We start from the raw sequence: 11,955 nt of genomic DNA on the forward strand, positions 1-11,955 counted from the left end.
TGTTCATGTACCTTCCTCGTCCCGGAAACACCGCACAAAAAAGCTCATTCCACACCTTTGTAGTACGCACATCCAGATGATGGGGATGACATCCTAATTTGTGGCGTGTCGTGCGTAGGTGATATTCTGCATTTCTACGCAACACTAGGTGATCCAGCCGATCACAGAGCACTGGGTTATAATGCGAGGTGATAATTGATAAATTAAAATCAATAAAAGTTATACTTATTAATATTTTTTTTATTATTAATACATAGTTACGTAAGTAGGTAATTCATAATATTATGAAGTCTTTAGGAATATCTTAACAAACTTTATTCACAGTAATATACATAATATAATGCAATAAAATTAATTAATGCACGCTGTAACTATATATTTTAGAGATAAATACAAGTATTTGGATAACAACACTAGAATATCAAACACTTATTGGTACAAGGAGAGTATCATCAATTGATTATGTCCCGGGGGGTGGTGGGGGTGGTCTGTAGATCATTTGGCCAAACGGCCCTCCATAATTCCAAAAGTTTGCTGCGCCGAAGACAGACATATTCTGTCCAAAATTGGGCATATTTGGTGGCGGCATAGGAGCCATTCTCCCGAATTGGTGTCTGGGCATTCGGAATGCATTATGCATCGGAGCACTGAAGCCGGGTGGTACAGAAAATCTGGGAGCCATGAGATGTGGAGGTGGGATACTGTTATCATACTCTTGATGTAACATATTGCTTAACAGAGGAGTCGCAACTCTAAATGGCGCGTTACATGGGCGGCTAGTTGCACCAAATCTGCTAAATTGCTGCACCGGTCTATTTCTTCTAGGTTCAATGATCTTTCTCTGTGGATTGTTAGAAGCCTCTCCTTTGTCGTGATTATCTGCATGTTGTCTACTTTGTTTCTTCTCTTTCCTGGCTCTTCTTTCCTCCTCATCATCAGAGTACTCAATGTGGCCGGGAGGAGGCTCGACATCATTCAACCATGATGCATCCGACCCTTTAGATCTGGAAAGTATTATAAGTTTCATTATTTTTAGACTTTATAATTTTTTTTTTGTTCATAAAATCTGAATCTTGGAAACGGCTCCAACGATTTTCATAAAATTTAGTATACAGGGGATTTTGAGGGCGATAAATCGATCTAGCTAGGTTTCAATTTAAAAAAATGTAGTTCTATCCGTTTTTAATGAGAAACGCCTACAAGAACATTAGAATTCAAAGGTTAATTTCGCCACTATACAGGACGTCCCAAAGTTATGGGACATGAAGGGAAAGTACCTTAAATATCTTAGATAGGGTATTTTACTGAAAGAAGACTATGTTATTTTTAAAAGTTAGTAATTCTGCATTCAAAGATTTTTCTTAAAATAACTTGCCTCGTCTGGGACTCGAACCGACTTAAATGTAAAATACAAAACACCCCTACTTTTGTGTATTGTGTTTGAATTATGTTTGAATGTCGTCGTCAACCTGACAGAATTTTTTTTGCTGGCGTTGTTATTTTAAATAACAAAGGTGTATCGTCAGCAAACAGTATAATATCATGTTTATTTTGAATAATATATGGTAAATCATTGACATAAACCAGGAACAAAAAAGGACCCATGATTGAGCCCTGTGGTACACCCATTGATATGATAGAGCCAGTTGATCTTTTTCCATTATTGTCTACTCTTTGAATCCACACACAAACATATATTACACAAGTATAATTTTATTAAATATAGAGAAACATCTCTAACCCCATAGTGGTAATTTTTTTAAGTAAGGTTTCATGATGGACGTAGTCGAATGCCATTGATAAATCACAAAACACTCCTAACGCATCAAATGAATCCTCTGAAGCATCCAAAATATTTCTTATTAACTCGATACTAGCATCTGTGGTTGAAAGACCTTGAGTAAAACCATAATGTTTATTATGCATGAGGTTATTATTGTAAAAATGGATAATTAATTGCATTAACATAATTTTTTCGAAAATCTTGCTAATGGTTGGTAATACTGATATGGGTCTAAAATTAGTAGGGTCAGCTTTATCTCCTGACTTAAATAGAGGAGTGATCTTGCTCTGTTTCCTTAGGTTAGGAAATATACCGCAATCTACACACTTATTGAAAATTAAAGCTAAGTCTGTGGCTGCAATTTCTATTACAGATTTCACTACGTTACTGTTAACGTGATTCCCCAGAGATCTTTAGATTTCTTAACGCTAATTAGTCTAAACGTTTTAATAATCTCTATGCGATATTAATGCTTGATGTTAGATGCTTAAATTTAAAGTTTGTATTACATAAAGATTTTTCTTTTTTTTCTTCATAAAGTTTTTTCTGTAGAAGTTTCACTGCAGATATAGGTATAGACCCGGTATACCAGTAAAAAACTTTTCAAATGCATCAGCGATTTCAGAATCTGTTTTTATGTTTCTGTTACCAATCTTTAATTTCAACTCATTATTTCTCTTATTTGTTTTACTGATCTCCTCACTTATAATTTTCCAAGTTGTTTTTATTTGTCATTGCTATTTTTAATCTTTAAACTTATGTTTTGAGACTTAGCTAATTTACAATCGTTCTTGAATTATTTATAATATAACCTTACATCATTTTTAAATTTTGCACTTGTAGTAATTTACACAAACGTAGCCAACGTTCGTGTAAATCGACGGAATCCGTCATTAAAAGAGAAAGTATTTTTTGGAATAAATGATTTTGAAATGAAAATAGAGTTAAACAGTTTAGTAAATGATTGAAAAAAAATATGTTGTACAATGCATTGGCATCCAAGTTAAGTTGAGGTAGGAATAGAGAATTGGAACTGAGGCAATTGTTCAATTAATTTAAACGATTATTTGTTACAGGAGTACATTTAACTTGTTTTTTCAGAATAGATCAGATTTCTTTAGTTTTTATTAGTTGACCAAAATGGTCCGAGTCTAATTTCCTAATAATACATTTGCTTATTGGAATAATATCAGTGAATATATTGTCAATACACGTGGCGCTAGTCGCAGATATTCTAGTAGGCTCCGCAAACAAATAAGAGAGATTAGATGATTTGAACAGATTCAGCAATCGCAGCGGTTATTTATAATATTAACATTAAAGTCGCCACATACAACTAATTTCTTTTTCGATCGAACTACCTCATAGTTTCGATAACACATCTTCCATAGTTTTTTTCAAAAATTTCAAAATTTGCCAGCAGCGGTCTATATACACATACAATTATTATTTTTTATCTCTATTGCAGATATTTCCACTACACGCTCAACAGATAATGCTTCGATGTCTTTACGATTTTTGTAGTGAAATTGTTTGTTGACTTATAATCAAAGAACCACCATGAATAAAGTTGGTTCTACTAAACGACCTTCCAACTATGTGATTGCTAAAATTAAACAAAATCTTGCGAGTTAGTTACAAAAACAAGTTTTTCTTTGTTACTACCTTCTACAATAATCAACATCATTCCAACCTAATCCTAAGAGATTCACTTTATATGGGTCACAAAACATCAATATTAACATATATTAAGCATGGATCACAGACCAATAAGGTATCCTGGGGAATGAAAGTGCACATGAATGTGCTATTGAGCACTACTCTAAAACTATTGCTAAACTTAGAATTAGCGATCACTCTCTCTGTGATTGTTGCCTAGATATGGGAAATGTGGAGTATATAAGCTTTTATTACACTTATATACATTTGTAAATACTTGATGAACATATATTTGGATAATTAAACTACAAGTAACACTCCTAACACTAAAATTAATATGTTTAAGTGTTAAATAAAACTATTGTATATAAACATCAAGCCTTACCTATAAGACTTGAAAATTCATCAATGTAAAAATACTCTATACATAGTGGCCTACCTATGCCTGACATTGGCTAAATTGTTGTAATTTGAAAGCTAAGCTTTTACCAGTGGGAGGCTCCTTTGCACCGGATGCTTGTTAGATTACGGGTACCACAACGGCGCCTATTTCTGTCGTGAAGCAGTAATGTGTAAGGGTTACTGTGTTTCGGTGAGAAGGGCGCCGTAGCTAGTGAAATTACTGGGCAAATTAGAATTGACATCTTAAATCTCAAGGTGAAGAGTGCAGTTGTAGTGCCGCTCAGAATTTTTGGTTTTCAATAATATTGAGCGGCGCTGCATTGTATCAATGCAGTCAATTGGTCAGGGCGTATCAATCACCATCAGCTGAACGTCCTGCTTGTCTCGTCCCTTATTTTCATTTAAAAAAAGGTAAAGTAATGATCACATTCTATTATAAAATATAAACTAAATTATAACAAAAAATTATAATTTTTAAATCCCTTGCAACAGTCAGGATTATGTGGGTAGCTGGGTCTATCTAGTTTACATGTATGTGATTATAAATCAAGTTTACTTAGTGTATTTTTTTCTTTATGGAATAGAGTGTATGGGTCACCTGGTGTTAAGTGATCACCACCTCCCACAATCTCTTGCAACACCAGAGGAATCACAGGAGCGTTACTGGTCTTTAAGGAAGGAGTACGCGTAAGAGCGCTTTTTGTATTACAAACCTCATGAGTTCATTAACAAACACATAGTTGGTGTGTGACGTCCTTGGCGCTATACACACTTCCATGCCAATCTCAATCCCACGCCCAACTATGTGCTCTGGGGAATTAAACCGTACACAGTAGTGGGGCTCTCGAACCTGAATGTGGAAAATAAATAGATAAATTTAATAGCTCATCAAACCACTTAAATAAAAAGATGTCAATTATTTCATTTATTAACAATTTACACAATACCGTAAACAATTGCATAAATTATTTATTCTAAGAAGTAGGTAGTAAATTAATTATAGAAACTCAGACACTACCACTACCTACCATCATGATACTTAAAATAAAATGTTATACAAACAAATTTCTACATTACATACCTAAAGCAATATACAAGTTAAAATTATAAAACAGCATCTTTTGATTTACTTACAGGTCCAAAAACATCAAACACCTTTCCCAGGGCTTTTGCACCATTTTCTAAAAATAATATAGTATCTATATCCACAGCCGAGGTGCCAGGGAATGCTTGAACAATAACTGCAATACCAAGTAGCAGGTTAAGAGTATTTAATAGTATAATAGTTGGTAATAGTATTGGTTTTTTATTACTATTTTCAAACTCAACAAATTCGACAAGACAGCAACGCTTGCACACAATACCAGTCTATATTTTTCCTAAGTTTATATAATTACATATTGGTATAGTTGATGTGTCAACTTTATTAAAGGATATTTCACATTTACTTAATTTTCAGAAAATCTATAGATAAAATCTTGAGTGAGAGAGATATATGGAATTAAACAATATTTCTTGGCTATTGGCTCGGGCATTGGACATTTGGTAATTACAAGTCCTACTACATCAGTGCGGTATTTAAAAACAGATCCAAATTAGATCTGTTCAAATTCCAACCCAAACAGAATTGTACTATGAAATACAACTTTAAAAGAGTCTAAGTGATAATTGAACATCAGTGCATTCTAAATGTTATTAAGCCCACAAATCTTTGTCCGCAATTGCCACTCCGTAAAAACGGTACTCTTAGTGGTCGGCGAGAATTGACCGGTTTCATGCAATCTTCTCCAAATAATTTGATCTATAAATAAACAAACTGACTAACATCTATTGCACTATTGTTTGGCCGTAATGTTACATTATTTTCTGGCTATATTATGAAAAAAACAATCCTGTTTGGGTTTTGTGGTGCAACTTCTGTCCAAATGCTGTTCCATGACCTCTACCATGAAACAATAACATGTCCATAACCTGTAGATTACATTTTGGCTGGTCAGTAAAGGCTGCTCTATTCATTTCTTCTCTTGTTTTAGCATACAACTCCTTTTTGTACTTTAAATAGTTTTTGAGGTATGAAGTTATTAAAATATTGAAATATCCTGATATAAAGTTGATGTGTGTATTATTTAATTATCATATTCTAATCATCATTGTATTATTATATTAATAATATTATATTATCTGTAGAAGGTAGAAATTATATGGTTCACGATATAAAGAGCAGAGCTGATATTCATCTGTTGTTAAGACACATTTTGTCCAATGGTTTGTTATGTAGGCAATGGGTCAAATCACCAATTTTAGATATAATTTGATAATTTCTTGGGTTGTAAGGTCCTTTGTGTATTAAACAAGCATCTATTTACATTAGGTATGTGGTATGACAAACCCTGTCAGAAAGTCCTAGGAATCACTACTCAAGAAAGTTCATTCCATAGTATTGTTATATATAGTTATGTAAATTAAAACAATACTAATATAACTCTTAAAGACTTACCTAATCTATCAATTATATTTAAAACCTTGCCAATGTTGGTGGTTTCTTGAGCTGGCAGACTAATGGTGAGGTCCTCAATAGGAGGCAGGTCATCTAAACCTAACTCACCTTGTACTTTAGGTGGTACAATCTTACTTGGATTTGTGTCTCCTCCTTCATCTCTACAATTATAATTAACATCCACATTAACAGGTTTGACACATCACAATATTATGTTTCTATGTCCATGGCCTGCATATTTAAAGTGGGTTGAGAAACACATAATAAAACTCTCTCATCTCTCTCAATCTCAAGAGTGTACTTAGACTTTACTTACATAAAGCTTAGCTGAGTGTAGGCATACAATCATTTTTGATTTCATTTTTAAACAACAATCCTGAGAGGCTATAGCAATGTGCATGGTGTATCACTTTCCAACAGGTGCATGTCTTGATACATATACCTTGTATTGTTGATCACTATCATACAAGTCATGTATCACCACCACAAAGATAATAAGGGTATGATGGCACACATAACACTATTAGTTCCTTCAACAGTCAGGAATGACAATATTAATAACACAGATATGATCACATTCATAGTGTGAAAGATATCTGATTGAAAATAGTGGTGAGGTCAGAGCCATACACTTATTTGAAACTATATGTCTAGATCCCGACTTACCCACTGGACAAATCATCTACACACTTAACACCTACTATATCACTTGAATCATCAGAACTGTCTGAATCTGAATCACTTTCACTCTTATCATCTTCTCTATATGAAGTGACATCATATTCAGTCACACTGTTTTGCGAACTATCAATTATCATATGCCTAGTAACTTCTTCATTATTGCTGGGCTCCGAAAGCGGACCGTGAGCACATGCATTTATTATATTATGCTTTAGAACCATTTCGCTAAGCTCGACTGAATCAGATTCTTCTTCCATATTATTTTCATCGGTCTTCTCGTTGGGGGGTGTATTATCGAAATCAGAATCTGATCCGTAATCAGCAATGAGTTTCACTGCTTGTACTGTAAATTTTTTTCGGATTTTATCGTCCATGATTGGAGCCCCGTGAAGCTTTTATGCCATTAATTATTTCAAGTGGAAGAGAAAGGAAGTACTTTACACATTTAAGTATGTAAGACCAAAGTACATACTAAGTAAAAATTAAACAAAGCATGGCGTAAAAAATGAGGAATGAAATTGCAGAATGCAGAATTCAGAACTTCACAAGTAGGAAAACAACAGTCAACAGCATCAGCCAAATATGATGGATGATTTTGACATTGACAAATGACACTTGACAATGGACATGTTTTTTTTTGGTTCTGTTCGTCCAATTGACAATGGACATGCAAATTATTGTTTATATTTTCATTTATTTCGAGCATTGGCTATAAGACTATATTTTCTTTTGAGCTTAGAAGATATTTTAGAGTGTGTTTAGGTCTAGAGTTATTATGCATCTTCCTTCCCCTCGTCGTCGCAAAAATGGTTAGACTTCTTAATAAATTGTGAGTGATAATAATAAGCCATTTATTCCATAACACTTATTTTACAAACAAATGTTAGTAGTTGAAAGTTCTTAAAATTTAATGTTAGTTTTATTTAAAGTGACCAAATTAGTTATTTTTTTTCTTGGTTATGGACCCCATTTTGGGTCTATACCTAGGAGGTCTATGCCTCCTCCAACTTTTTCCATTTTTCTCTGTCCTTGCCCTGATCGATCCAGTTTCTCCCCACCGCCCGCACGATGTCATCTGCCCATCGCTGCTTTGGTCTACCAGTGCTTCTTTTACCTGGTGGTCCTTTCCATTTGGTGGTCTCTATTGTTCATCTTCTGTCTGTGTAGCATGCAATGTCGCCAGCCCATTGCCACTTCAATGTTAGCGCGTGAGTTAGTGCATCGGTAAACTTAGTTTTCTTTCTTATATCTTCGCTACGTACTTTTTGTAGTTTCCTGATCCGCATTATGCTTCTATCCATTGCTTTTTGTGTTTTTTCTATATTTTGTTTTATTTCTTTTGAGAATCAAATCAAATCAGGTTTGACCGCCATATAGCAGACATGGCATAATACAACTGTCCATCCCATTTTTTTTCATATGCAGGCTATAGTTGCCTTTAAATATTTCTTTAAGCGACCAGAATTTTTTCCACGATAATGTTATTCTCCTCATAACTTCTTCTGAGTTGCTGTTTATATTTTAATATATTATATATTGGCAAGATAATTTGTGTAAAAAGTGTGTCAATATTATTATTATTATTATATTGAATGAGACTTGTTTCCCCAAATAGATGTAACTGTCAACATATTCTATTGTGTGTCCGTTGACTTGTATTGGCCTTCTGTAATGGTTAGTCATTATTTTTATCTTGTTTGTGTTCATTGCAAGACCAACTTTTCTACTTTCTTGATCGAGTGTCGTTACCATTTCCTCTAAGTCTTTAGGTGATTCAGCCAGTATCGCAATGTCATCTGCAAATCTTAGATGATTGAGGTATTTACCATTTCTCAGAATTGCTTTATGTGTCCAATTTACTTTACTAAAAATGTCTTGAAAACCGCTATAAAAAGTTTAGGTGACAGTGGGTCACCTTGTCTTACACCTCGTTCAATTTTGAAGGGTTGTCCACTGGTCTCCAGTCTAACTTTGCTTGTACTATTTTCATACACGTTTTTTATAATGTTGATATATTTCTGGTCGATGTTTAAGAAGATTAATTGGTCTACAGTTGCTTATATCTTGCGGATTGCCTTTTTTAAAAAGAAGAATTATGTCTGACGAGCACCAACTTTTGGAAACAGTCTCTGTGTTCAGGATCATTTTAAATAATTGAGTCAGGTGGTGTAGTAGGACTGGTGCTCCCCTTTTTATAGCTTCATTGCTGATACCATCTGGGCCAGGACTTTTTTAATTGTATTATGTGTATATGCACTTCCTTTTCGTCGAATAATTCAACAGTGTTAGTTTTTATTTCCCTGCAAGTTTGGTTTCCAGTGACATCGTTCTCATTTTTCATGTACAGATTTTTATAAAAGTTTGTTGCATGTTCAATCACGTATTTCCTCGATTTCGTTTCTTCTGATACATGGTTAAGGTTATGTATTCATTTTTTGTGTGTTGTACTTCTCTTTTTGTACTTCTGAACTTTTCTAATTATTTTTTAGTTATAATGTTGTATCTGTAATTGGCATAATCTGTTTTTTATTGATTTATTTTTAGTTTTGTACAATCTACTAAGTTCTTTTTTCATATCAATGTTCTTGTTTTTGATTTTTATTAGTTCTGTTCGTCTATTGATTAGTGTTTCTGTTTCCTTACTGAAAATTTTATGTGTTTTGACTTTTGTTACCTGTTGTGTTTTAAGTATGGTACTTTCTAGCTGGTTGTAATAAATCTGTACGTCTGTAGCTTTGCTAAGATAGCTTGAAGTTCCCAAAAGTTCTGTAAGATTTTTCAAATACTCTTCGATTTTTTCGCTTGTTTTGGTCGTGCTTGTAGTGTTTTTGAAGGTTTTCCTAGACCTTTTTGGTAGTTTTGTGGTAAGAGTGGCTCTCACTAGCCTGTGGTCGGTGGGAAATTTCAAGTTGTTAATAACTTCAACATTCGTTACAATTTTTGGAATATTAGTCAATATAAAATGGATTTCATTTAAAGTTTTTCGATCCGGAGATATCCAAGTCCATTTTCTATTTCTTTTCTTTTTAAAGAAAGTATTTTTAGAGACTGAGCGTTTGGCGATTAAATAAAACAACTGCTTGTCTGTGAGGAATATGTGGAAGATATATGATTTATTTGAAAGTTACATGGTATATATACAAAATCCTTAAAACTAGTTACCCAATTACAATTGTTACTTAAAAACTATTTACAAGTTCAGAAAATACACACCAATACTAAAACTTACATTTTAACCAATAGTGAAACGTTTCATTCAATAAGAATTGAGAATAATATTATGTGTTTCTATCTCGCTCTAAAACTAATGCTATCGCAGTAAGCCGGCCAGCGAACGCGGTTTGTGTAAACTCGCGTCGAACCTCGATCATACGATGTCAATGAGCATTCAGCACCTACTCTGTCGCTCATTGATTAAAATTGCATGAATAGCGATCGACCCCCGAGTCCCAGCCCGATTTGTCCTCAGTCGCACTCGTCATCCACTTGTGTGTGGGCGAAGCAAACTTCCGCTCAATAACAAAGTGGCGCTGTACAAAACCATCGTACGGCCCATACTGTCATACGCAAGCGTCGTTTTCGCGCACACCCGACCGAACTACTTACGTCGTTTGCAAGTAGTTCAAAATAAATTCACGCGCATGGCAACCGGAGCCCCGTGGTTCGTCCGAAACGTAGACCTTCACCGCGACCTAGAGCTTCCGACGATAGCTCAACACTTTAAAGAGATCTCGCGACGCTTCTTTGACAAGGCGCCTAACCATCCCAACATCTTGGTTAGGAAGGCATGTGGGTACACCCCCCTTCACCATAGTCTCAACCCAATAAGACGTCCCAGACACGTCACGGTAGACCCGGATGACGACATCACCATCGCGAACGCGACACCCACACAAACACTGACACAGACACGCACACACCGCCTTCGCAGGCATAGGCGCGGTCAACCACCGCAAACCACTGGCACTCGTCACTCTGACGATGGCCAGCGGCCCGCACCCTAGATACACCACACATTGTTTTGATACCCGACGAGACGTTAGTCCTCGTCCTGTAATCGTTTCACTATACTCACTCACACACGGACTGACTGACGGACTGACATACACTACTTACACAATCACAAACACACTCCACAAACAGACACAAACACAAACATACATGCACGCAAACATTTACACTACTTACATACATACAATCATAAAATAGTATTAAGTGTGTATGTACATATTCATATATATACATACACACTTACATACATTACACAAAACATCACCACACTCGCCGGCGAGTGTGTTCTTCTCATCTTTTCATCTTCATTCTCTCTCCTTCCCACAAGCACACAGCCGGTCCCAGGTTCAAGTCTCCTCAGGAGACGCCCCGCGACTGTTGTTGCGTAGTATTTGCGGCCTCCACGGCCCACGTCCTACTTCGCTGTGAAAGCCAGGGCTAACAGCACAGAGGAGGTTTTAGTCGGTATGGGGTGTCCGCTTACGCGGACACTCGAGTCCGACATATTAACATAATACGTAACAGTATTTGATTTCACACTGACGTTTTTTTACAATTCTTTTGAATATCGTGGTACTTTTGTTTTGAACATTTTCTGGGATCTTTTGTAAAAGTATATACATACATACACCCCACAAAAGACTTACTAAATCGACTAAGTCGAGTAGTAGGCATAATAAATTTATGTATGTTCCTCGTATTATTATGAGTTATGAGTGTCACTGTTTCTAGCAAATTCCTCAATTTGCTTATGTATATATATAAATATTAATAATTAATGTTAACAACTGTGACCGTAATTTCAACAATTCCATTCGTTGGTAATACGAATGGTTCGTCGACCCTACAGATGCCCTGATAGATATACTATTATATAGTTTAGCTCTATTTTACATTCCCGACAACACATATACGTTTACAC

The 11,955-nt window shown here is 35.2% G+C and overlaps 1 protein-coding gene across 1 annotated transcript; it reads right to left on the minus strand.

Moving 5' to 3' along the window:
- Positions 1 to 297: 297 nt before the first annotated feature.
- On the minus strand, positions 298 to 7,583 carry LOC126967716 (H/ACA ribonucleoprotein complex non-core subunit NAF1). The gene is made up of 5 exons (XM_050812331.1): positions 7,008 to 7,583; positions 6,342 to 6,502; positions 4,979 to 5,085; positions 4,558 to 4,694; positions 298 to 1,004 (listed from the first exon to the last, which is right to left on the minus strand). The coding sequence occupies exons 1-5, from the start codon at positions 7,394 to 7,396 to the stop codon at positions 461 to 463; spliced, it is 1,338 nt and encodes a 445-aa protein (XP_050668288.1). The 5' UTR covers positions 7,397 to 7,583; the 3' UTR covers positions 298 to 460.
- Between the last annotated feature and the right edge of the window lie 4,372 nt (positions 7,584 to 11,955).

The sequence above is a fragment of the Leptidea sinapis genome, chromosome 13 (genome assembly GCF_905404315.1).
Source record: "Leptidea sinapis chromosome 13, ilLepSina1.1, whole genome shotgun sequence".
NCBI classification, from domain to species: domain Eukaryota; kingdom Metazoa; phylum Arthropoda; class Insecta; order Lepidoptera; family Pieridae; genus Leptidea; species Leptidea sinapis.

Bases quoted from the DNA above. Each gene is read 5' to 3' on its own strand.
- LOC126967716 (XM_050812331.1), bottom strand. From the start codon at position 7,396: ATGGACGATAAAATCCGAAAAAAATTTACAGTACAAGCAGTGAAACTC. The intron at 4,695-4,978 runs GTAAGTAAATCA...TTCCACATTCAG, and splicing joins TGTTTGATGTTTTTGGACCT to GTTCGAGAGCCCCACTACTG. The intron at 1,005-4,557 runs GTTTGTAATACA...AATACTTTCCAG, and splicing joins TTTGTTAATGAACTCATGAG to ATCTAAAGGGTCGGATGCAT.